At 47.5% G+C, this 27,207-nt stretch overlaps 1 protein-coding gene across 1 annotated transcript; it reads right to left on the reverse strand.

Annotated features, from left to right (window-relative positions):
- Nucleotides 1-4,928: 4,928 nt before the first annotated feature.
- On the reverse strand, nt 4,929-19,697 carry PRADC1 (protease associated domain containing 1). The gene is made up of 5 exons (XM_054990258.1): nt 19,580-19,697; nt 15,649-15,749; nt 12,320-12,429; nt 8,589-8,756; nt 4,929-6,019 (listed from the first exon to the last, which is right to left on the reverse strand). The coding sequence occupies exons 1-5, from the start codon at nt 19,641-19,643 to the stop codon at nt 5,899-5,901; spliced, it is 564 nt and encodes a 187-aa protein (XP_054846233.1). The 5' UTR covers nt 19,644-19,697; the 3' UTR covers nt 4,929-5,898.
- Between the last annotated feature and the right edge of the window lie 7,510 nt (nt 19,698-27,207).

Raw genomic sequence — 27,207 nt, forward strand, 5'->3', positions numbered from 1 at the left:
CGCCCCCGTGGCAAGCTGGCTGTCCTGGTGTGCCGTGGAGCTGGCGGCAGCGCGAGTGGCTCAGAGGCTGCCTGCGCCATTCGCCTTTTCTCAGGACAAGGGGCGCACAGCAAGCCGGCTGCCCCTTGTCCTGTGGGGCAGGTGAACGGTGCGGGCAGCCTCCAAGCCACTTGCTCTGCCGCCGCCGCCACCAGCTCCGCAGCACGCCGGGACAGCCAGCTTGCCGTGTGTGTGTGTGTGTGTGTGCCCCAGCATGATGACGTCATGTGAGTGACGTCATCACACAGCGCCAGGAGCATGCTCGCAGTATGTGCGCGTGCAACTAGCCTGACTACGGTTGCCCTGGGCGCTGGCAACCGTAGATCCGCCCCTGCCCCAATGCAGCCATTCCAAGGGCCGGCCTGCTTCAATTCATCTTCCCCCACGTGAATCTCTGGGTAAATGCAACAGCAAGCAGCCCAGTGAGTGAAATCTTGGTGTTGCTAAAGCAGCCAGAAAGGGTGGGAGGAAGACAGCTGGCCCCTCCCTTTTCTTTGCTGCTTAGAGAAAGCAGGGGGGGGCTGCTCGATGCTTTCCCCCCTCCCTTCGCTCTTTTTCTGCCTGATGACAGAAACCTCTTTGTCGTCTTCCATCCAGGGAGGTCAGCAGAGTGGTGGCCTGCTCCAGGCACGTAAAGAAAGGGACATGAAGTGATATGCTAGTAAAGGAACTCTGCCCATGTACTGAGTGCCTTCCTAGCAGCGCTGAATGGCAGCAACCCGTCCCCACAGGCCTGAACAAATTGTTCCATCCAAGAGCCAGCCTTGGGGTTTTCTGTCTCCCTCCTTCCACCCTCCCTTCACTCGTCTCTCTCGCTACCACGAAGGCCCAGTTTGCCATTCCGTCCCTATTGGCTGAAGTCCACAAACCGGGTTTTTTTTGTTACCATTCCAAACAACAGTTTAAGCCCTCTTGGCTTACCGAGAGATCAAACCCCGATTTGACACTTCGCTCCTCGTGACAAGACAGGCCATTTTCAGTCTCTACAAATGTGGAATGGAACCCCGAGGCCTTTCAAGCTACATTTTTGGCCTGGAAAGTTGTGGGTCGTTCAATCATCTGCCTTGGAATTAGGGCGTCTTTGGGAGCAATAACCTCTGAATTGTGTGTGTGTGTGTCAGGGGGGTGATCACAGCTGCCCAGATCATTCTAAGAAGAGATTAGAAATGTACTGACTGTATTTCTGTACTGCCACTGTATCTTTTGGGGGCACACCGTCCCTCCCTGGGGCACTCTACTCTTGCCTAGCTGGTAGGGATGTGCAGTGTGGCCCTTGGCTGTGCCCCAGAAGTGAGAGACTTGCCCTGCCTCTGCCTCAAACAGTGGAGCGATCTGCAATTTCCAGATCCTCCTGGCAGCCTCGGTTTACCACTTGCACAAGAAGCGAATGGATATGCTGACATCTATGCATACACAGTTGCGTTTTGCAAAGGGCTGGTGTGTCATATTAATGGGTTCTGCCGGAAACATGCGACATGCAATAATATTTCTTTTTGCACTCTTGAGTGGTGTGCCTCTGCCTTTTCCCTCCCTCTTCCCGCGTGGTTTTTCACTGCTATTTTGAAAGGTGGGCCCCAAGGCAGCTGCCCCAACAGTATCTTGGACTGTGCATGTATGATGGAGGGGAGGCGGGTGGGATGGAGTTACCATCTCATGGCCACTTGGACACAGGTTGAAAAATGTTCTGCACCGCTTTCAGGCATAGCGAATCAGTAGCAAGCTCCTTAGGTGTGGCCTGCTGCTAAAAAACTCCTGGTGATGGGGCATTCTGTTCTTTGGGCCCATTGATGACCGCATGAAGCAGGGGCCTTCATTTTGTTACACTTGGTTTGCAAGGACTCCACCTCTTGTGCAATATTGCACTACTGTAAATGTTCGGCTTCTGGATTCCCCCCGCCCTCCACGTTCTCCTATGCTCAAGGCAGCTGTTGGACTGGGTGCTGTTTGCAAGCACACCTGCTCTAGTGAAGCAGAAGAGCCCTAGGAGTGGCTCTTGGGTTGGCGCAAAGCAGGTGGGGGCTAGGAAATGCATTGGGAGGATCCCATGGCTGCCACTTCATTAACATGCAGTCCAGTGTTGCAGGGACCCCTTGTGCAGCCATGTGACTTCCCAGAGGCCAGACTTGCACTGCAAATGATACAGATGCATCTTCTCTAGGCACATAAATATCTTTTTACTTATAAAAGGCAAGCCGCATTGGCGACGACTCACTTTTTATCCTGGTGTGCCTATGCAGGAGCACCAGGATAAAACCTGAGTCGTTGCCAATACGGCCTCTGGAGGGCGCCACAGTGGTGGGAAGGCCAGGCGAACCGGCCCATCCCTCCAGAGGGTGCCACGGAGGCAGGAAGGCCAGGCGAGCCGGCCCATCCTGGAGGCTGCCACCATCGCGGCAAGACCAACATTCCTGCACTCCATTTTCTAGGCCCCCCCTTTTTCAAAAGGCCTTTGTTGCTAGTTTTAAATAAATATGGGGGGGGGGGAGAGCCTGTGGCTCACTTGAACAGAACATTCGCTTTGCATGCAGAAGGTCTGGGTTCTGATCCCTGGCATCTTCTATGAAAAATGAATTGCAAGTGTTGAAAAGGCCTTTTTCTACTTCAGACCCTGTACAGATTCTGCAAATACTGCCAAAGTGGGTTGTTGGGTATGACCCATTTTGGCATCTTCTCTGCTTGCTCCCATGAAGAGGTGTAGGTGAGCGACCCATAAATGCATTTAAAGGGGATGGTGTTGCCTCTTCCTGGCCCGCCTTCCTGTTGCCCATATTGATCAGTGCCCTGGGCACCTTAGGAAGCCCAGCATGCCTGTCCTTGCCTCCTTCCCTGGGGAAGATGGCAGCGCCCACAAAATTGGCAGAGCAATGGAGAGAAGGAAGAGGCTGACTTGGTGCCTCCTTGTCCCACTGGAGAGGAAGCTACATGGACACACCTGATGGCCCATTTTGGCAGGCCTTACAACATACAGGTGGTGAAGATCTACCACGCCACACTGTGCATTATCATAGGGGCTGGCCACGGTGCCGTTCACAATAGCAGCGAAACCAGAGCAACCATTGGCACGGTGAGGTTCTTTCCATAATTGGAAGAGCTGGCGATGATGCCAAGAAATAAGATGTTTTAAATTATTGAAAGGAGACCTGGGGAAACCTCTCCTGATGAGGACCGAGCAAGCTATAGCAGTCACAGAATGTTGTGTGTCAGTAATAGGGAAAAGGCAAGCCCTGTAGAGCCCATGGGAGCATACATATAGCCAGGGAGGGCCAATTTAGGGATGGGTGGGATTGGATTTCCAAATTGCCCCCTCCCCATTGATTGGGGGTATTTGTGAATTTCCTGCATTGTGCAGGGGGTTGGACTAGATGACCCTAGAGGTCCCTTCCAACCTTATGATTCTATTTTTCTCAGAAGCCCCTGGTGCCTGTTGTCGCCCTAAATGTCTGAAATTTGGTTATTGTCACCAGATTTATTTCTTGGAGGGTTAAGGCAGCTCCCAGGAAAATTGGTGTGGGCGGGGTGTGTGTGTGTGCAGATTCTTTGTTGAACACTCAGCCATTGCAGCAATACTAATAAAACCTTTAAAAGGAGAACACAACATTTTTAAAAAGAAGACCCAGGTGAGTATGTTAATGGCCAGGATAAAAATTAATTATCTCTGAGCAGAAGCCCGCTGGGATTGTCAAGCATTCACAAGGACACCCTAAGGGATCTCCAAATGTATTTCCAAGAGACCTAGTGGGGAAATCCTCCTCCGGTACATTTTCTTCAAGGAGCTTCATACAGCTGGAGTGTTCTTCCTTTTCCCTGCCCGCCACCATATCTCAAATCTGAGCTTCGAATTTCTCTTTTCTTTTTTGTATGCTCTTTTCATTCTTTTATTTCTTTGCTCTTTCTATTGGGCGTTTTACTCTATTCACAAAATAAAAATTTCTGTTAAAAAATGAAATCTGGGTTTCTATACATGCACAAGACTCATGAGTAGACATGGGTATGAACAGCATTACGAACAGAAAAAACCCACGAACAGCCCAATCCGCTGTTCGTGAGCAAGCTGTTCGGGAGGCCCCATTCTAAACGAACAGTCGTTAAAAGCATCCCTTCAGCAAGCCAGACAGTCTGGCACCTGCAATCAATCCCCTTGGCATCCGAGGGAGGGAGGGACTGAACTCTGTCTGAACTCCTTCTGCCTTTCCTTCTGGCTTTAACCCTTTAAAGTACTTCCAGCAGAAAGTCCCGTTTTTGCCACAGTGAAGAGAAAATGACAGCCAACGGGGAGACCCGTGGATCATTCCTTTCCCGGGGTGCAATCTCTCTGAAACTTGGGGGGTCTTCAGAGGACAGTGAGGAATATGTCCCCTGCAAATTTGGTGGGTATTGGACATTGGGAAGGTCAGTTTGTGGGATGTTTAAAGGGCCCTGCTCCTTGCACGTGGCAGGAAAGGGCCCTTTAAACTATCCGCTGGCACGCAGCAGGGGGGAATCCAGCGGATAGTTTAAACGGATCTTTAAAGGGCCAGGTAAGTGTGTTTTAGGGGAGGGGGGCTAAGTGGGGGGGGATTTGGAGGTGGGGGTGGTTCTGGCTCCCACGAACAACTAACATGTCCAGGAAAGTCCATATTCGTTGTTCGTGGATGGCACCGAACAATGAACAGGGTGTTCGGATTTTTCCCCCTGTTCGTGCCCATGTCTACTCATGAGTCATAGTCCCTTAATGTGTGATTGTCAAAAACCGTTCCACAATTCCACCGGCCTAGAAAGTGGCATCAAATCATGAGTTTCCTTTTTCGTCTCGCCGCGTCAGCTCCCCCCTGCCAAAAAACTCCCCATCATATTAATTTTAACACCACTCTGGACTCTTTCCAAATGCAAGGACACGCCCCAAACAAGACCAAGAAGTAAAACTTTTAATAAACTTCATTTAAATATTATAAAGGGAGGGGGAGGGGGCCTGTTGTAAAGGGGGGGATCCAGCAGCTCAATCCACCCTGCACGAGCCCCCCCCTTTCAGTATTGCCCAGCTAGGAAAGGGGATACACCAGCTAGCGTTTGTTCAAAAGGAGGAGCCTGCTATTGGTGAGGAAAGGAGGTGTGATTAACAGGGTTATCCTTAGTGGCGCAGACTGCAGCGTGTACACTAAAAATACACGAATAAAAGCAAAGGGCAAAAGCCGTTGTCAAAAAAGCACAAATATGCACAGACACCTGCAAGGAATGGGGTCTCCGATGGGTTAGGATAGTATCTCCAACAAAAGAAATGACACGTGCAGCACTTTCCCAAAGCTGCGTGTGCCGTAATTCATTGGAAGGGGCGAAACGCTGATCAGGAATGCCAGTCTTTATAGCCGTCTCTTGAGGTTGCTTTGCCTACTTGGGGACTGCAATATCAAGCATTGGGCTGAACGGCAACCAAGAAAGGCTGGCTTCTTTTGCTTTAAAACGACTCGTTGGGTATTGTCCTATTTCAGGGTTCAAGGCAGTGTGATCTTCCTCAAAACAGACCTCTGGCTGGTACAGCCACTTTCCCACCAAATATATTCTCCTCTGGAGTTCAGATATTCCAGACGGAGCCTCCAAGCTCTGCAAACATGATCTCTGGGACACGGTAAAGGACACGGTGATCCAAGATAAAGTAACAGATCTAAAAAGCTGAAGAGCTTCTGTTGGTCAGACAACGTGGTCCGTTGGTTTGACTGATGGCGGGCAGCCCCTTATTAAGTATAAGAAATATGGCTCCAGATGCTTGGAGAGCAGCCACTGGAAGACGGTGGAAGGTGGAAGCCCACTTGCTGCTGACCTGTACAGTTGAGTCTTGACTGGTTCCTTTGGTCCCAAGTTCGTCCAGACGAGATCTTTCCATTGCTACCAGAAGGTCCACGGAGGTTGCATGAGTTCGTAAGTTGGGATGCTGGTGACATTGACCGGAATGGAAATGACGGCCCACGGGAGTCCATGCTGCTCCAAGGAACGCCGAATCATGTACCTGGAAAGAGGGTACCAAATGGGAGTTGGTAAAAAAAAAAATCCATGCAATATGTTTTCTTCGGGGCCACCCAATGACACGTAACGGTGCAAGCTTCTGAGCTCACCAGAACTCTTCACCAAGCCAGATGTTACAAAATGAAAATATTTATAGAGGACGAAAAAATATTTAGTGAAGATTCAAATAATATTTAGTGAAGATTCAAACAAAAAGTAGCTGTTACCCTGCAGAGGAATTTCAAAGGGAGATTAGGAAGAGAGAGTGCTGAATTGCAACTGATAACGAAGCTCAGGACCATGCATCTGACGAAGAGAGCTGTGGTTCTCGAAAGCTTATGCTACAGATGCATCTGACGAAGAGAGCTGTGGTTCTCGAAAGCTTATGCTACAATAAAGTTGGTTAGTCTTAAAGGTGCTACTGGACTCTATACTACTTTGTTGCTGTTTTTTATGATTTTACTGTACTGTTTTTACTTTGTGAGCTGCCTTGAGCCAAGTCTCTGGTGAGGTGACAGATACATTTTCTGAAGAAATAAAGACAGCAAAGATTCTCAGGATGCTGAATTCCCAGCGCAGAATTGGGTGCTGCATTTTGAGGATGCCACTATCAGACTTTTTTTTAGTTTATTTACGATCCTTCCACCTTGCACTTCTGCGGGGCTCAGCGTGGTCTTCTGACCAGGCCCACACCCACCCAGCTACAGCAATTCATCAGCACCAGACCCTCCAAAAACATTTGCTGGGCCCACAGCTGTGTTTATACACTCTCTATATAGATGCACCCTAGGATAGTCTCCCTATGACAAATTGCATGTCACGTGTGGTTTTCAGAATTCTTTCCCCCCAACCCACACAACTGCTTAAAAAAGCAGTCCCGAAACTCAGCTTCTGACGGCTGAAACCAAGAGCGGAAATCCTGTGTGTGCATAGTTCCACTTAGTTCTTGCCCTGTCTCTGTCCAAAAGAGGTGGTTTGCCATTGCCTCTGCAAGAGATTTTCCTGTAGCCCGGGTGAACCTGATCTTGCTAATACTTGGATGGGAGACCTCCAGCAAAGACCAGGGTTGCAGATGCAGGCAATGGCAAACCACCTCTGATAGTGACTTGCTTTGAAAACCCCACCAGGGAGTCACCCATAAGTCAGTTATGACTTGATGGCAATTTCTGCTACCACTAGCTATAGTAAAGGCCAGAAAGACATGGAAAACATTCTTGAACAGCATTATGGGAGCCATTTTCCAGCCATTTTCCCTCCTACCCCTCGTTTCCTTGTTGGGAATTGGTTCCGTGGGTGGGAAAATGGGAAGCTGCAGTGTTCTTAGATATGCGTGTGTGATGCCCTCAAGTCAGAGTTGACTTCTGGTGACCCCTGGTGGGGTTTTCATGGCAAGAGACTAACAGAGGTGGTTTGCCATTGCCTGCCTCTGCAAGCCTGGTCTTCACTGGAGGTCCCCCATCCAATTAGTAACCAAGGCCGATCCTGCTTAGCGTCTGAGATCTGATGAGATCAGGCTCACCTGGGCTATCCAAGTCAGGGCATTATTTTATATAACAATGGGTATAAACAGCCCAGGCCTTCCACCATCACCATTCCTGAGGCATGAGAGAGAGTCCTGGGAGGATACAGGTTCGAGTCCTGACCAGTGGAGGCTTAGTAACTATCTCAGGGGATAGTGGCAAGGTGCCCCTTGCAGGGTGGCCTTTGGCACTGCTGAAGCATTGCCAGCAACACCTCTGCAGTGACAGTCCCTCGAGTCCCTCTGGCCCACCTTGGGGTCTTCCTCTGAGTTGAGGATCTGGTCAGAGGGGGTCACAGCAGGAAGAGTAGTTTGAAACGGCCAAATGGTTGACAAGAAATGGGTAAAGCAGACGCATCTCATCCCTGCAAATTTTTCCAACAAGATTTTACTCCACTTCCACTTCTTTTGCATTTTAAAAACTCCACCGGGGAAAAGAACCCTGCAATGTGGCTCTTCGGGACAAACGGGATGATTGGCTCTCCTCTGTGCACAAGGGTTCCCAGGTGCCTGCCAGTGTCGGGCAAACTCCCGGAAATTTGCCCTTTTGCCTGGTGATCGCCCAGCAATCGGCAGGAGGTAGTGAGCCCCTGAGAGGTTGTCCACCACCGGCAGGCACCCAGGGAATACGTGCCACACACGCGCTCCCTGGGGATGCAGTGATGTCACTTCTGGAAGTGATGTCGTTGCACGAGCCGCAGGAGTGTTTGTGCGCTTCGTTTGGGGCTGATTTGGGCCCCAAACTGGCCAAATCAGCCCTGTGTGGAGTGCGGGAGTGCTCGCACAGCCAGCACAGTGAAGTCACTTCTGGAAGTGATGTCACCGCATCAGCCCCGGGGCGACCACATGCCCAACATGAGGTAAGTGCCGGTTTACCTCGTAACCTAGGAAGGGAGAGGGACCCAGCAACCTTACCGTGCATCATTATCGGCCAGGATGGCTCAATGAACTTGATTGCCCATTTTTTTTTCAAATCTGGGAAAGTGCGACCTGCCATCTTGTGGCCGGGGAGGTGAGCTTCAAACCAGGGGCTTTCCAGCCCTCATCCACTTACCCGTCTCTCCCAAGAAGGAAGAGGGCGGGGATGTCCGCCGTCCTGCTGGTGCTGTCTTGGATCATCTCCACATAAGAACTGTCATTGTCGTAGGCGTTGTCAGCGATGATCACCGCACGGCCCCCGTGCTCTTGGACGGTGCGGGCTTTGGACAAGAACGAGCAGCCCCTGTCGGAAACAAGACCGAAAGATTCAGTCTTCACGCTGGTATGGCAGCCTGCCTGTGGGCAAACCTGGACTGGACACAGAGCTATGGAAATTAGGGGAAAGGGTGAATTTTGCATCACAAACTTGTTCTTAAAGCTTTTGTTAGGCAACAATGAATGGACCAATGTATGACTAAATTCTAATTGTTAGAATGTACCTTACTGCCAGTTTGGTGTAGTGGTTAAGAGCGGCAGGACTGTAACCTGGAGAACCAGGTTTGATTCCCCTCTCCTCCGCTTGAAGCCAGTTTGGTGTAGTGGTTAAGAGCAGCGCGACTGTAAACTGGAGAGGCGGGTTTGATCCCCCACTCCTCCACTTGAAGCCAGCTGGGTGACCTTTGGCCAGTCACTTAAGAACGGCAGGACTCTAATCTGGAGAGCCAGGTTTGATTCCCCACTGCTCTGCTTGAAGCCAGCTGGGTGACCTTGGGCCAGTCACTTAAGAACGGCAGGACTCTAATCTGGAGAGCCGGGTTTGATTCCCCACTGCTCCGTTTGAAGCCAGCTGGGTGACCTTGGGCCAGTCACTTAAGAATGGCAGGACTCCAATCTGGAGAGCCAGGTTTGATTCCCCACTCCTCCATTTGAAGCCAGCTGAGTGGTCTTGGGTCAGTCACAGCTCTGTCAGAGCTCTCTCAACCCCACCCACCTGACAGGGTGTTTGTTGTTGTGGGGATAATAACAACATACTTTGTAAACTGCTCTGAGTGTTTGTTAAGTTGTCCTGAAGGGCAGTATATAAAGCAAATGTTGTTGTTATTAAAGTAGGGAGAGAGAGGTATTTGACCATGCCTCATACGCAGGGAAGATCTCGACCAACTGAATAGGCTAACAGCACCAAACAGAGCCAGTTTTGTGTAGTGGTTAAGAGAGGCAGGACTCTAATCTGGAGAGCCAGGTTTGATTCCCCACTCCTCTGCTTGAAGCCAGCTGGGTGACCTTGGGCCAGTCACAGCTCTCTCAGAGCTCTCTCAACCCCACCCACCTGACAGGGTGTTTGTTGTTGTGGGGATAATAACAACATACTTTGTAAACTGCTCTGAGTGTGTGTTAAGTTGTCCTGAAGGGCAGTATATAAAGCAAATGTTGTTGTTGTTATTAAAGTAGAGAGAGAGAGGTATTTGACCATGCCTCATACACAGGAAAGATCTCGACCAACTGAATAGGCTAACAGCACCAAACAGAGCCAGTTTTGTGTAGTGGTTAAGAGAGGCAGGACTCTAATCTGGAGAGCCAGGTTTGATTCCCCACTCCTCTGCTTGAAGCCAGCCGGGTGACCTTGGGTCAGTCACAGCTTCTCGGAGCTCTCTCAGCCCCACCCACCTCACAGGGCGATTGTCATGAAGATAATAATAACACACTTTGTAAACCACTCTGAGTGGGCGTTAAGTTGTCCTGAAGGGTGGTATATAAATCAAATATTACTATTTTCAGCTTGCTTTCCTGCTATTCTGTTTCCTTTCCTTGCTCTGCTTACTCTCCTCCCCCTTCTTTTATTCTCCAAAGTATGCATTGCTCCATAGGAGTAATTACTGGGTTGGGTACCAGAAGTGGGCACTGGTCTTGAAAGCAGTGTGCCATTTTATGCTAAAGCTTACTGAGTTTTGTACCGATTGTCTGTCTTTAACCCTGGTCCTCCTCAATCTATCTCTGATTATCCCTCTTTGTGTTCTTGCTAAGCTTGCATTAGAGCTCTGTCACTTTTCATTTCATTCCCAAACCTCGGGGCATTCAATATTCATTCCTGTCTATCTGAGCTCGGACTGGAGTCCTCCCGAGACTGGCAAGGAAGTTTAGATGTGCTACCCTGAGCACACTCACTAACAAATGTAGAGATATTCATAAGACATGTGGGATTTCTGAGAAAATTGGAAATGGATAATTTTCAAATTGAAATAAATCACTGAAATATTTAATCATGTTCACAACATTTAAACTACTTGTGCAAAATACGGCAAATACTCCATGTACAAGGATTGGAGTTTGTCCTTGCTTCATAGCCCATGTTTAGCCCATCTAACATGACAGATTTGCAATGCAAAAAACCCAGCAACTATAGATAAAAAGACTATATTTGCATACAAAAACATAGAAACATAGAGTTGGAAGGAATCCCAAAGGTCATCTAGTCCAACCCCCTGCACAATGCAGGAAATCCACAGCCACCTCCCTCCCCTCTCCCCCAGTGACTCCTGCCAGAGGAAGGCAAAAAACCTCCAGGATCCCTGGCCAATGTGGCCTTGAGGAAAATTCTTTCCTGACCCCAAAGTGGCGATCAGCATTACCTGGGCATGTAAGAAAGGGCCGTGAGAGCAAAGCACTAGCCCATCCCGACATGCCCTCCCTCTTCCATCTGCGTGCAGTTGTATTGAGTCATAGAACCATCACTGGCGTTAGTTGACCATTTAGCCTCTTCTTAAATACCTCCAAGGAAAGAGAGCCCACTACCTCCCGAGGAAGCCTGTTCCACTGAGGAGGCCTGTTCTACTGTCTGGAAGTTCTTCCCGATGTTTAGCCAAAAACTATTTTGCTTTAATTTCAACCCATTGTTTCTGGTCCAACTCACTAGGGCAACAGAAAACAACACTGCTCCATCCTCTATTGGACAGCCCTTCAAATACTTGGAGAGGGCTATCATATCACCTCTCAGTTGCCTCTGGTGCGGAGCAAAATTTTCTGCCTCGCTTCACTGACCCACCACCAACTTAGACAGTTTAAAAAGGACAATCAAATCCATGGATGATCACAGCATCACCCACGGATATGAGCCACGATGGCCAAACAGAACCTCCACGTTTAGAGACTAACACACTTCTCCTATGACTGAGAGCGTCCTGTTGGCCACAATAGGAAACAGGGTGCCGGAGTTTGGGATCAAATCCAGCTGCGCTTTTCTTACATACTTACGAGATGAAGTTCTAGCACTAATTGACAAGTTAAAGATCAACAAGTTACTAGGCGTAAAGGGCATACAAAGAACATTTGACCTTGCAAATCTAACAAAAATACACAACTTGGACTTAAGTCAGTCTCTTGAATTGTAGGGGCCTGGGGTCCAATGCAACAGAATTGTCGTTTGCTGATTCACTGCCAGACATCCCATGCAAGAGTGCACCATTCCGTTCCTTGGGGTATGCAATTTGGGATTCTGATTTGGGATAAACCCTCGAATTGAGCCCAATTCGGAAAGATTCGGAATTCCTGAATAGGGCCCAGCGTTGCCACCTCCCCCATCCATCAGCTGAAGCAAGCAGTGTGGGGTTTGAAACTTAAAGCCACCCCCTTTTCTTGCCGCTTGCAAGCAGCACAAAAAGGGTCGCTTTCAAATGCCCTGCTGCTTTCTTCATCCATCGGAGGGGAAAAGCCACGGGGCAGTGGGGCAGGAAGTTTAAAGCTTCGGTGTGCTCCCGAATCTTTACAGAGCACACCGAAGCAATCTAAACACCCAAATATTTTTGGGGAGCACACCCCACTTCTCTCTAGTCTAGAATCAGCTCAGTCCTTTTCCTGCGCAATGAAACTCACCCACGCTCCACCAAGGCAATCTGACCTTCCACGAAAACGCCATTGTTCAACACCCCACAAGCTTCAGGGGGATCCGCGGGCACCAAGTAGATCTGCTCGTATCTTGTAGTCTTGAGGAGACAAAGGAGAAGGACACAACTTGATAAAACCAGCAGTGATTACGCAGCCAGAGAGATTAATCTAGGTTCCCTCATTACTTAACTCTTCTGACAGGTATCTATATAAGAAACTTTTAATTATTTGTCTGCAAGGCATCGGGAGACTCAGGTCAGGGTGTCTGGAGGCCTTGTTCTCTCGATCACCGCATGATGGAACTTACTCTCTGGGCCAACACAATGGCTTGACGGAGAAAGAAGCTGCTTGTCTGTTCTCAGCAGAGCATCACCACTTCCAACTTTGGGCTGGAAATTTAGGAGCAGTGCCCCAGCAGTTTAGAGGAGGGAGTGAGGCTCAGTGGAAATGCAATGCCATAGAGTCTGCCTTCTGAAGCTGCAAGAGGAATCTCTGTCGTTTGAAGATTAATTAATTAATTAATTTAGATTTTATGGCAATTCCAGGAGAACTCCAGGCCCCTCGCGGAGTTTGCTAACCCTAGTTAAAGCTTTCCACAAACAATGCAAAACTGAATGATTCAAAAAGGCTTTTTACTCAGGAGGGCTGTATTGTAGGGAGGGGGTCTCAGATGCTTCGCTAATGAGTTAGGAACCATAGACTTCACCAACCATGTTGCCTTACGTCCTATCTGTCCCTTTAAATATGTAATCCTATGTACTACGTTGTCTAATGTCAGTCTTAGAATTGCTTATGTTCGGTTTCAGCATTTCTTCAACTCTTGTGTTGGATCCTTGCTAATGCTATGCCTTTGTAAACTTGTATTCATTTACCCCGTGACATTGTTTATGGAAATGTCCTTGATACTGACTGTACTAACCTCACACTGCATTTCAGTGAGAAAGGCGGACTATAAATGGCATAAATAAATAAATTAAATATTGCAGACACCAACTCAGCAAGGGACAAGACTCCCTCTGGTTTGTCTCATGAGGCTCAGCAATCTGCTAAACAGATATCCCTTCTGGTCGCTTACCCTGGCCTAGCTGGAGAGCTGGGATGGGGTGAAGGCAGAAAAAGTTCCCTAGAGCCAGGACGGATATTTTCAAAAATAAGGAAACGGACACTATTTCTGATGACCTGACAATGCTTACATATCATTCTGGCTTCAAACGGCATCAGGGATTCTCTGTAGAGGTTTAAATTCTGCTCAACTGATATGTCCTTCAACAGGCCCTCTTTCTGTGTAAGGATTTGGTGTTAAACTGGGAGTACAGAAGAGGTAGGGCAGCAGTTCCTGTTGGATTAAAAATTAGTTTGCTCCCCAAGCACAAAATCATGTGTTCCTAGTTCAGTTGGGAGTGGGAAGAGGTAGAGACGGGGCTGCTCGGAGACTTGTGTTTAGGAGAAACCAAGGAGGGCGGATTACAGAACGCAGATTACCAGCAAGCGAAGTAGTTGTTGCTGGAGCAATAGCTCTGTATTCCTGAAGAAGGGGGAAACCTACAGGTCTCATGTGAGGTGGGAAAACATAGAAACGGGGGACCAACAGTCACTTTCTTCAAAACCCAGCAAAGAGGACAGGGTTGGGGGAAACAAGGTGGGCAAACCCATCAGTCCAACTCAGCCAGACAAGAGCGCAGACGAGAAGCCTATTTCCGAAAACCTCAAGTCCAGCACTGACGGTGTTAAACCCACCCTTGCCACCCCTCCATTAGATCCAATACCCTCTGTGAACGTTCCCAGCTCCAAGATAGTTTCAGGTGGGTAGCCACGTTGGTCTGTAGTAGAAGGGCAAGAATCAGGTCCGGTAGCACCTTAAAGACCAACTAGTCAGAACTCTTGGATACAAGGTGGAAAAATAAAGGCGTCCTTATAATCTAGGCAGAGGGTGAGAGAGGTATTGTAAATGAGTGTCAGGAAGTTAGCTATAATACATGTTGTAATTAGCTTGATAGAGTATGGGTGAGAAGTGCAGAAAATTAGCATCTGTAAGGGAGCTCTGGCTCTCGAAAGCTCCTGGCCTGGAAATCTAGTTGGTCTTCAAGGTGCTACTGATCCCAGCTACAAGGGGATTTACACCAACATCTTGAACCAAAATAAAGCGGGGAGGCCACCACCAACTTCTGAATGCTCCAAAATCCAAATATGGCCATTTCAGATCTCATCGTAATGTTTGCAGTCGTGGCTGTTACACCACAGAGTTCTCTTTAACAGCAAATAGAGAGAGGGATGAAAGCACAAACAGAGGGGAACTGCGCTAGATCCTGAAAAGCTCAGAAAGCCCCAAACAGCCCATTTCATCTCTAGACCAACTTGGTTTCAGCTCCCAACCAATCAACCTGGCAGGAGATGGAATCTGCACTCTAGATACTGGGAACCACTCCAGATACTGGGAACCAGTAATGGCTACCCAAATTGGTGCCTGCCTGGTTTTCCTCAGGATGGGGCTTCATCTTCCACAAACACCATCAGAAATGCCAGCAAAGACTGCCCTGTACAAGCATGCTAGACACTCCAGAGCAGAAGGATAATTAGACTGCGAGTGATTCTGCACACGTTGGATAATGCACTTTCAATGCACTTTATCAATCGTTTGAGGTGGATTTTTTCTTCCGCACACGAAAAAATCTGTTCCAAATGATCTATAAAGAGGATTGGAAGTGCATTATCCAACGTGTACGGAAGCACTCATTGTCAGAGACTGCCAGCTTAGATCTCAAGTAACTTCACGGCATGAGTCCAAGGATGCATGAGTTAAAACTTTTATTGATAACCTAAGAGTTCAGTACAGAAGAACCTTCTTGATTGGAATGCCTTTCCCCTCCCCCTGCTAAGCATTAAACCCTTCAACCACAACCCGCCCCTTCAGGCACTACCCACTCTACTTCCCCCAAAACTAAGCTCAAACAGTGCAATCCTAATCAGAGTTACTCCAGTCTAAATCCATTGCTTTCAACGGGCTTAGACTGGAGTAACTTTTCTTAGGATTACACTGTAAGACTCTAAGTTCACTTCTAATAAGCAGCAGAAAGTAAAATGAAAGTAAACAACGTTATAGTTTCGACGGTCCACGGATCCTCTTCATCTCCCGGGTAACATAGATAACTGCATTCTCAGAGCTTCTCTCACAGATAACATGTCCCAGGCAGGATTAACACACACAAGGCTGCATTGGCATAGATCTGGTCGGCAACAGTAACCCCCCAATGAACCCCTCAAAGTATAGCAGGGGCTACCCTGACAGACTGTTAACGGTGCCCGGTTCTCATACTTACAAACACCCCCCCAAAATCTCGGGCCGGCGTGGCGGTGAAGATGTAGCGGATGTCTCCGGGGCTCAGCACTTGGAAATAGAGGTACTGCTGGATGCGTAAACCTGCAAAGCGAGTGCACACAAAGAGCGTTCAAAAACTCCAGTGGCAAGGAGTTCCAAAGGTCCGTCCCAGAAGTGGAGGAAACAGCTGGATTTATGCGAGGGTCTTGATTTGCGTACTGAGTCCACATTCCCTAGAGAGCCATGTTTGCAATCACCATCAGCCAACAGAGCCACATGTCCTTCCGACCCTGGCTTGAGGCCTGAACCTCAAGGAGGTACACAGCTTACCCGTTCCTCTGGTGGCCTTGTTTCAAGGTGGGAACCACAAGGGTCTTGCCCACCTTCCTGAAACACGCGGCAGGTACCCTATTGGAGAACAGTGCTCGGAAGAGCCACAGGTAGCACGTCAAAGAGCCCCGTGTGTCTCACTGGTTTACAGAGAGAATTAGATAGGAGGGGGGGCAGCTTCCTCTCCCCCAAGGGAGCTGCATCAGGATGGTTGAGACAATGGGAAGGGAACAAAATGGGTGAAAAAACGGTGGTCCGAGATAATTTAATTTATTATTATTACACTTATATTCCGCCCTCCCCGCATCAGCGGGCTCAGGGTGGATAACAACAATTCAACATATTAAATATCACTAAAAACTTTAAAAACTCTATTTTGAAGCCGCAAGTAGAAAATCCGAATACCACTTCACTAGCATGCGCTTGCGGACCATATGCAGAAATGGTCCCAGTAGATTGTGGATCTGTTTCATACTCAGCTTCTGCCTTCAAACTCAATCTCTCACAACAGCCCTGCAAGTTAGGCCAGTCTTATCATCGCCAGATTGTACGTGGGGGGGGGGGCAGGGCAAGAGAGGGTGGCTGGCCTAAGGCCAAAAGTAAGCTTGGATCGAAGGAGATCGATCGAGATGGGTAGCTGAGTTAGTCTGTGGCTGAATCCACACTTACTTACTTTCCGCTTTTCTGATGCAATAATTGCCTTGGTTTCCTTCTCGCAATCTTCCATCTGCCGTTCACATTCCGGCCCAAATTGTGTATGTGTTGTGCTATCTGTCTGTAGCAGTAGAAAGGAGCAAGAGTCCAGTAGCCCCTATAAGACTCACAAAATTTGTGGTAGGGTATGAGCTTTTGCAAGTCACAGCTCACTTCTTCAGATACAGCTAGAATGTGAGTCCACCTGTCCTTATATCTTGGAGAGTGGAGTTGTATTGCTGCCGCCAGGCAAAGAGTGCTGGTATTTTTATATGATGTTTTAATATGGAATGTTTTAAAACAATTTTAAGGCTCGTAGTCTGCTTGCGGGGAGGGTGGAATACAAATATGATAGAAATAAATAAAATAAATATAAGGACAGATGGACTCACATTCTAGCTATGTCTGAAGAAGTGAGCTGTGACTCACGAAAGCTCATACCCTACCACAAATTTTGTGAGTCTTATAGGGGCTACTGGACTCTTGCTCCTTTCTACTGCTTGGATCTAAGGTGAGATTTCAACCAGCAACCTTCTTCATCCCAACTCAGTCGAGGGCCCCCTCTGGAATCCCATCACGGGTATCTGCCTTTGGCTGTATTCCCCGCTCCTTTGCCCTTCTCCACCTAAGGCGTACTCAGGAGTGCAGGGCATCAGGTAATGAAACCGCATCTTGTGTTTCTGCCCAAAGGTCCTCCCAAGAAGCACAGCCCTTGGAACTCCCTGCAGTTCAGAAAAAATGGATATGGTGTAATGACATTCCTTGATCTGACCGGCAGCTCCCCATGGCCTGAGCAAGAGGAGGGACCTTTTTGGCTGTTGCTCCCGGGACTTGTTAAATGGCAGGTGCCAGGAAGGAGCTCTGCCACTGAGCAGAGGTGAGCTGCCCTATGTAGGCAGGAAAGACCATGTGAAGTTAATGTACTAAGGCAGACCCTGCGTCTGGCTGTCTCTGTATTGTCTACTCTGACCGGCAGCCGCTCTCCAGAGCTTCAGGCGCAGAAAGAGCCTGCCTTCCAAGCAGAGAGATGCCAAGAATTGAACTGGGGACCTGTTGGGTGCAAAGCGGATGCTCGCCCTGAGCCATGGAGCGGCCCTATATAAGGTCAGACAGTTGATCCAGCTAGCTCAGTGTTTTCTCATCCGATGAGCAGCCCTTTCCCCAGGTCTTAGGCAGAGGAAGGCCTTTCCTAACGTTTTTGGCAGGAGAGGCCAAGAAATGATCCAGGCTCCTTTCTGCAATATGGGCATCAGGCAGCACAGCACAGAGAAAGCGGGCAAAGTCTTTTGAAAAGCAATGGATAAAAACTGTAATGCTCTTTTCAGTGTACAAAAAGTAATACATACATGCATGTACTTCATTAAATTAAAATCTCTCCAAAATTATTCTAGCACCTCCCCTGAATAGCTCCAAGATTCATCACCCAATTCAGAAATGTATCAAAGGGAGAGAGAGACAGAAGAGAGGACTGTCAGTCCTAAAAATAAAATCTTCTGGCTATACACCACCAGCTGTTGCCAAACCACACGTGGCAGATGTAAATAACTGGGGATTATAAACAGGCATAACACACTACAAGCTCACATCCCCCACATACTCCAGCGCAGTTTCAGGAAAGTCAACGAGATTACTCTAGAGTTTGGACCCTGCTGCACTTACACAATCATGCTTTTGTGTTAGAGGGCACACCACTAGGTCTGAGAGAAAGTGACTTGCCAAAGGCCACCAAATGAGTTTGTGGCAGAGCAAAGATGTAAACTGGCGCCACTGCAAATTGCAACTCAATCTCTGAGCGAGATCCAATGACTGAAATGTAGAATGTGCAACAGATTTCTTAAAAAGATGTGGGGTCTGCAGGAGTGTTGGCCTGTAGGAGAAGAGCAAGATTTGGGTCCAGTAGCTCCTTAAAGACCAACTAGATTTCCAGGGTGTGCGTTTTTGAGACTCAGAGCTCTCTTCGTCAGATACAAGAACTTTGTCAAATACAAGATACAAGTTCTCCTACTTGTATCTGCTGAAGGGAGTTTCGATTCTGGAAAGCTTATATTTTGGAAATCGAATTGGCTTTTAAGGTGCTATTGGACCCTAATCTTGCTCTAGTTCAGTTATATACAGCCTTTCAGCTAAAAAGCCCATGGTGGTTTATAACATGGTAAAGTTCAATAAATCAATAAAAGGGCAAACAGATACAAAGCTCCATTTGTTAGATACCTATTAACAGATACTGCTGGAGGGTAGGGGAGAAAGGGAGGTATTTGATGAAGGGACCTCTGACTCTGGAAAGCTCATACCCTGGAAATCTAGCAAGAGTCCAGTTGCACCTATATAACTAACAAAATTAGTGGTAGGGTGTGAGCTTTCGTGAGCCACAGCTCACTTCTTCAGATACCTGCATCTATAGGTTTCAGATACCTGTGAGCTGTATCTGAAGAAGTGAGCAGTGGCTCACGAAAGCTCACATCCTACCACTAATTTTGTGAGTCTTCTAGGTGCTACTGGACTCTTGCTCTTTTCCACTGCTGCAGACAGACTAACGCGGCTACCCATCTTGACCGATCTCCCTGGAAATCTAGTTGGTCTTTAAGGGGCCACTGGATCCGAATCTAGGCTTTTTAAAGGAATCTAGCTCTTGAAACTACGCAGGCTGGAGGCGCAGGGAGCAAACACATTGCAAACCACTGAAAAGAGGAGCAAGGAAATCCCCAGTGCTCATTTATAGCCACCTGTGTCATTAGAGTGACCACAATCTCGCAAAAGTCTGCAAAGCAAGCCAGAAAGTTGGGGAGGGGGCATGCATGGACGGCTGACACCCCTGCCAGCTAGTTGGCACCGTGGCAGCCATGCCAGCTGCTGGCGGGAGCTGCAAACTCGAGGCAGCCTGGCAGGCGCCAGCCCCGGAGGATACTCACTGCGAACGGCCGAGCAAAGGCACAGCAAACAGCAAAGCCAGCCGGGCCGGGCGGAAGGGAGCATGGCTGGGGCTGCAGCCGCTTAGCAGCCATGCAAGCCGCACTGGGACGCCTGCCTGGTGGGGGGAGCCAAAGGCTCGGCTCTGACCATTGGTGGGGCTGTCGCTCGCTCATCCGGCTCTCGTTGCAAGGGAGGGAGGGATCTACCAAGGAGATCCTAGTAGAGGAGAAAGCAGAAACAAAGAAACAGAAGGCGGTTGCTCCCCACCGCTAAAAGAGAGGCGATTCTCTGGTGTGACATATATATCACACCAGAGAATCTATGGATCAAGAGGATCAGGAGATGATCGCGGGAAGGCAGATTCTCGAAGATGAGCTGGCCCGTTGCATTCCCAGAAAGCTGGTTGCATTTCTCTTGATCCTTCTGGGCAGTTCCTATGTTGTTTTGAGAGGAGTGGCTCATCCAAGGCCACCTGCAGAGTTCATGGCATGGGTGGGAGTCGAACCAGCAGAGTGCAGATTGACAACCCAACCGCTTGCCCCTGTGCTACAGCAGCTCCTATAATAATAGCAGTGTGCTTATATACCGCTCTTCTAGACAGATTAGTGCTCCACTCAGAGTGGTGAACAAAGTTGGTATTATTATCCCCATGATACATCCGGGGAGCTGGCCTGAGAGGAGTGGCTGACCCAGGGCCACCTGCTGAGCTCATGGCAGAAGAGGAAGTCGAACCAGCAGAGTGCTGATTTGCCCCCCAGCCACTTAACCACTATGCTACAGCAGCAATTCACTTTGTATCTCATAGATGCAGAGAAGTTAGCCGTGTTAGTCTGTGGTAGCAAAATCAAAAAGAGTCCAGTAGCACCTTTAAGACTAACCAATTTTATTTTAGCATAAGCTTTCGAGAATCAAGTTCTCTTCGTCAGATGCCTGATACAGAGACTGGACAAACACAGAAGAGCAGAGGGAAGAGGCAATTGGGGGGGGAGGGGGAGGGAGCAATCAAAACATTCCTTTGCTAGTATATGTAAACATCTCCTTTTGGTGTGTGTATCAGTTGGCTTCAAAGGAGTTTGCCCTGTTAGTTTGTAGAAGCCAAACAGCTAGACCATCCAATTCCAATGCAGTATGGGCCTTCGATAACCACAGCTCTCCCTGCCAGATGCATCTGACAAAGAGATCTGTGGTTCCCGAAAGCCCACGCCAGGTACCACTGAGCTCCCCCAGACCCCACCTCTGTAAAGGAAATCTGTTACCTGTGGTAATGTGATAACCATTCATAGTCCCTATTCAGTCCCAGCTTGACAGAGTCAAATTTGCATATGAATTCCAGTTCAGCAGCCTCCCGTTGGATTTTGTTTTTGAAAGGTTTCTGTTGAACTACAGCGACCTTTAAGTCTTTGATGGAATGTCCTGGTAGGTTGAAGTGTTCTCCCACTGGTTTCTGGACGTTTCCATTTCTAATGTCAGATTTGTGTCCATTTATTCTTTTGCGTAGAGGTTGGCTGGTTTGTCCAATGTACAGAGCAGAAGGACATTGTTGGCACATGAGGGCATATATCAGATTGGAGGATGAGCAGCTGTAAGAGACAGAGACAGTGTAGTTGATGCCATTGGGTCCTGTAATTGTATTCCCTGGGTAGATATAGGGGCAGAGCTGGCATCTGGGTCTGTTGCAGGGCCTGGTACCTGTGCTGGTGACTCTGCTGGCTGATTCATGGTTGTGAGTGAGAAGTCGTTTAAGGTTGGGGGGCTGTCTGTAGGCAAGGAATTACAATTGACCTCCAGCCAACGGAGATCAGTCCCCTTGGAGAAAAGGGCTGCTTTGGAGGGTGGACTCTATGGCATTATACTCCATTGAAGTCCCTCCCCTCCCAGACTTTGCTGTCTTCAGGCTCCACCCCCCCAAATCGCCAGGAATTTCCCAACCTGGAGCAGGCAACCCTATTTCAAACAGGAATCTAAGCCCTCTGATCATCAGTTTAAGAAAAATAAAGGCACCAAACCCTGCCAACACAACCAGAAATGTTTTTTTTTCCCCCTTCAGCCTCCAGTTCCTCACCTTTTTGAATTTCACATCCGGGCTGACAAAGAGTTCTGAGAAACTCCAAAAGTTTGCACGCCCTAAGTTGTGGTTATTTTGGTTGGTTCTGATAAAAGCGTATTACTCCGTAGTGTGGGGTTTTTTTTTTCATGAAACAACACCGAGTTCATACAGGCAGTCGAACTCCCAGTGTGTTCTGCCTACAAGGAAGAAGAAACAACAAGATAATACTATCCTTTCTAAACTTGGATATTGATACTTATCTTGTGAACTATACTGTACGAACTCGGATAGACCTTACGAACAACTTGATGAACTGTGATTCTTATTGGATGAAATAATATGTGTTTATTTGGCACTGGTTTAAGTATATTGATTGCATTTTCCCAACCATTGGATTAGTAGGGATATATTGTGAATAAGTATATAGATAAACGTTTTTGCACACATTATACTTGCACGTTCATAATTAAAAATATATATAAACCTTGCCAATGAAACCTAGGTGCCCTCAATCTCCAATAAGTTGAGGAAGCAAAATAGGGACACCATGTGCCCACTTATGTCAGGCAATTTCCTAGTAATTTGGTCTGTTGGCCACTGCTGCTCCAACTGGTGGTTGGGGGAAAAGAAAAAAGGCAAAAAAATAAAAAAGAGGCTCTGGCCTGGGTGCTGGTATATCACATCCAGGTACAACCTGGAAGTGACAATGGGTAGCTCTAGGAATCTCTGGAAACTCTATGGTAGAGTTTTACCATAAAGTTGCAGTGATTCCCAGAGCTAGCCATTGTCACTTCTGGGTTGTACCTGGAACTGAGGCATTGATGTTGGTGGCATTGCCGATGTCACATCCCCCCACATTCCCACCCCCTAACCCTTCTGCCTGAAGGACACCCAGCTACACCGCAGTGTTACACTCTAGACTCAAGTTTGGCTTCTCACTCTTCAGGGCAGGGCTGGGGCATACGGGAGGCTGACATTACTATGTCAGTGTTCAGCTGGGCTCACACTTCTGTAGAATCAGCAACTGTTCACAGCAGTGTTGTTTCATGAAAAAAAAAAACCCACACTACGGAGTAATACGCTTTTATCAGAACCAACCAAAATAACCACAACTTAGGGCGTGCAAACTTTTGGAGTTTCTCAGAACTCTTTGTCAGCCCGGATGTGAAATTCAAAAAGGTGAGGAACTGGAGGCTGAAGGGGGAAAAAAAAACATTTCTGGTTGTGTTGGCAGGGTTTGGTGCCTTTATTTTTCTTAAACTGATGATCAGAGGGCTTAGATTCCTGTTTGAAATAGGGTTGCCTGCTCCAGGTTGGGAAATTCCTGGCGATTTGGGGGGGTGGAGCCTGAAGACAGCAAAGTCTGGGAGGGGAGGGACTTCAATGGAGTATAATGCCATAGAGTCCACCCTCCAAAGCAGCCCTTTTCTCCAGGGGGACTGATCTCCGTTGGCTGGAGGTCAATTGTAATTCCTTGCCTACAGACAGCCCCCCAACCTTAAACGACTTCTCACTCACAACCATGAATCAGCCAGCAGAGTCACCAGCACAGGTACCAGGCCCTGCAACAGACCCAGATGCCAGCTCTGCCCCTATATCTACCCAGGGAATACAATTACAGGACCCAATGGCATCAACTACACTGTCTCTGGCTCTTACAGCTGCTCATCCTCCAATCTGATATATGCCCTCATGTGCCAACAATGTCCTTCTGCTCTGTACATTGGACAAACCAGCCAACCTCTACGCAAAAGAATAAATGGACACAAATCTGACATTAGAAATGGAAACGTCCAGAAACCAGTGGGAGAACACTTCAACCTACCAGGACATTCCATCAAAGACTTAAAGGTCGCTGTAGTTCAACAGAAACCTTTCAAAAACAAAATCCAACGGGAGGCTGCTGAACTGGAATTCATATGCAAATTTGACTCTGTCAAGCTGGGACTGAATAGGGACTATGAATGGTTATCACATTACCACACGTAACAGATTTCCTTTACAGAGGTGGGGTCTGGGGGAGCTCAGTGGCACCTGGCGTGGGCTTTCGGGAACCACAGATCTCTTGGTCAGATGCATCTGGCAGGGAGAGCTGTGATTATCGAAGGCCCATACTGCATTGGAATTGGATGGTCTAGCTGTTTGGCTTCTACAAACTAACAGGGCAAACTCCTTTGAAGCCAACTGATACACACACCAAAAGGAGATGTTTACATATACTAGCAAAGGAATGTTTTGATTGCTCCCTCCCCCTCCCCCCCTAATTGCCGCCTCTCTTCTCTCTCCTGCTCTTCTGTGTTTGACCAGTCTCTGTATCAGGCATCTGACGAAGAGAACTTGATTCTCGAAAGCTTATGCTAAAATAAAATTGGTGCTACTGGACTCTTTTTGACTTTGTATCTCAGTGAGAAAATTGGACTATAAATAATGGAAATACATAAAGGAGTAGCCATGTCAGTCCGTTGAAGCAAAATAAAGCAAAAAAGTGCAGGGCCACCTTAAAATATGTTGCTAGCTTCCTAGTTCGACCTGGAAATCTCCCAGAACTACAAGTCATCTCCATGCTACGGAGATCTGTTTCCCTAGAGAAAATGGCTTCTTTGGATGGTGGAATCTATGGCATTATACACCCTGCTGAGGTCCCGCCCCCTCCTCCAGGCTCCACCCTCACCAAATCTCTAGGAATTTCCCAACCTAGTGTTAGCAACAATAGCAAGCGGACAGCAGGGGCTCATTCCAATAAACGGAAGCCGCAGCAAAACCCCGCCCACTTTTCCTGCCAAGGCCTGGGCTTGCCAATCTCCAGGTGTGGCCTGGAGATCTGCCAAAATTACAACCAATCAACATAGAACAAAGATCAGTTCCCATGGAGAAAATGGCACCTTCAGAGGGTGAACAAAATGGCACTATGCCCCACTGAGGTCCCTTGACTCTCTAGGTTGACTTGACTCCCAGTCTGGTGGAACTCTCTGTTGCAGGATATCCGGGCCCGTCAAGACCTTATATCTTTTCAGCAGGCCTGTAAGACAGAGATGTGCCTCCAGGCGTATGGCTGAGGCCAGCCTAAGGTTTCTTGGGAATGCCTCTTGACCCGTCTCCCAATAGGGGGGGCTATATAACCCCCTGCCCCCTCATATGCAAAACCACAGTGATGACAGCCAGGGCTTTTTTTTCTGGGGAAAGAGGTGGTGGAACTCAGGACCATGCAATGACGTCACTTTGGGTCAGCTGGAACATGGCGGGGGGGGGGAGGTTTTTAAAGTTTAAATTGCCCTTGGTGAAAATGGTCACATGGCCGGTGGCCCCGCCCCCTGATCTCCAGACAGAGGGGAGCTTAGATTGCTGGCATGGATGGCAATCTCTCAGTAATAACTTCCCAGATGAATCAATGCACTTAAAAAGGAAAAACTACAAAAAAGTTCTGGTTGAAGATGTACAGATGCAACTATCATTCAAAATAGTACCCGTAACTCAACATTTGAGACTTAAAGAATCTCTTATGGCGCCAGAACTTGAGCTGGGTGCATTTTAAGAGAACAGTCACCCCCCTTGTTTTAGCAGCAGTAGCAGCACACATATTTATTTACTTCATTTACACTCAGCCTTTCTGTCCACTGGGGACCTAAAGAGGCTTAAATCACTCTCCTGTCCTCCATTTTATCCTTATAACAACCCTGCAAGGTAGGTAAGGCTTAGACTCACTCATTCTTGCGAAGCTGTGAGTTTCCTCCATACAGGCGTCTTGTAAGCCTGGATTTTGGAAGGCCCAAGAAATCCTCCTCCCCTAAAATACGTTCACTTTTCCATACAATTTTCAGCGCTTCCCAGCTGCTGCTTGTTGGATACCATTAAAAACAAAGCCATCTTCTTGTTTCTGTCTATGGTATACCTAACTAGGGATCTTTTAGCCATGCGCTGATACCACAAAGTCCCATAATCAACTCAAGGGGGCTGGTAGGAAAAGAGAAAGCGCTAGCGATATTTTTGCCCCACTGTCGCAGCTTCATCATCAAAAGGAGACAAAACAGTTCACAAAAAACAACTTTAACTACATACAATTACAAAAAAGAGAATAACTAACATATTCCACGTTACCTCTGGATGCCAATAATCCTATTTTAAGCCATTCCTGTTTATTTTAGAGGGAAGAAGCTGAAGAGAAGCCATGCTGAGCCAGACCTGTTGTCTATCTTGTCCAGAACCTTGGTTCCTAAAGCGGCTAACCAGATGCCCCTTGAAAGTCTGTGTGCAAGACTGCACATGTATTCAGAGTTACTGCCTCTGGACATGGAGGTTCTATTTAGTCAACATGGCCGCTAGCCATGGAGAGAGAGATTCTCTATAAATTTGTCTAAACCCCAAGAGGCTCTTTCCCCATCTTTGTGAATTCCAAATTAATCGCTCTTCCAGATATTGTTCTCAATCTGTAAGGAGTGAAATCGATTCGACCAAAAAGAGTGGATGATCCAGTCCTGTTCCTTCCTCTGTTGTAGATTCCAAGTTTGTCATCGGTTTGGATGTTTTGACACAACAGCCTGCGAGTTTGCTTTTAAGATCTTGTGTAAATCTGCAAGCGTGCATTTTATTTCACTATTCAAGCTAACTTAGTCTTGGGAAGGACCATTTATGAATCTATGGCTTTCTTCCCAGAATAAATCCCAGAACAAATGGAATAGAGTTTGCAACAATTATTCTTTGGGATGCTGAGAGCTTTCGAACACCACCCCTTTAGAGAAAACAAATTAGATGGTTTAATAAAGCCATCTGACGCTCATGTAATTATGTCTGTGTAAGATAACCACACTCTAAAACCCCTGAATCGCTCTAATCTGGGTTATTTTTCCTGAAAAGGCTTGCGAGAATTTTAGAAACTGCACTTTATCTTAAAATACAAACTAGGCAGGAGAACGGATGATGTATGCTTTTTGTTTATAATCTCATTTACATATGCTAGTGTATTATATATAATTGTGATTCGTGTTTATCTGTCTGAAGATAACTAGAGTAATCTTAAATAAAGTTCTTAAAAGACAACACTGAAAGATCGTTGGCTGGGATATACAAGGTTTTCATCAAGTTTGGGAATAAATACATTTCCGACTTTTTCTCCAGTCAGAAGCGAGGTACCTGTACTGACTGATCATTGACGATACTGATCATTTGTCACACAGCTTAGTGGTAAATGCACGGCTTTAAAATAGTCAGAGATTTTTGACTTTGTGCCGGTTTTAAGTACTGCCATCCTCCATGGGAGGAAAGAACTGTGTTAACATCGCTATCCATGTAGGGGCCAAGGGAAACAACTGGACTTGGAAAAATGGGAGTGATAAGATTCACACACACACACACACATCTCAACAACTCCTCTCTTTTCTTTTGGGTTTGTACAATTGTCAAACTGCCACTGCTGGACTAAGGAAAAAGCTGTTCCCTTTACTGATTTTATACAAACTTCCAGAGTGCCTAGTGTGTGCGGAGGTTGCTTTGACTCACACTTAGGAGTTGCCAACCTCCAGGTGGTAAACCACCCGGAAATAATGGGGCAAAAGATAATATTCCAAAGTTATACCGTGTCAATAT

Source organism: Eublepharis macularius, chromosome 10 (genome assembly GCF_028583425.1).
Source record: "Eublepharis macularius isolate TG4126 chromosome 10, MPM_Emac_v1.0, whole genome shotgun sequence".
NCBI lineage: Eukaryota > Metazoa > Chordata > Lepidosauria > Squamata > Eublepharidae > Eublepharis > Eublepharis macularius.

Excerpts from the sequence above, each read along its gene's own strand:
- PRADC1 (XM_054990258.1), bottom strand. The coding sequence starts at position 19,643 with ATGCTCCCTTCCGCCCGGCCCGGCTGGCTTTGCTGTTTGCTGTGCCTT. Across the intron at positions 8,757-12,319 it reads ATTGCCTTGGTGGAGCGTGG|GGGCTGCTCGTTCTTGTCCA; the intron begins GTGAGTTTCATT and ends TGTTTCCGACAG. Across the intron at positions 6,020-8,588 it reads TTCCTTCTTGGGAGAGACGG|GTACATGATTCGGCGTTCCT; the intron begins GTAAGTGGATGA and ends CCCTCTTTCCAG.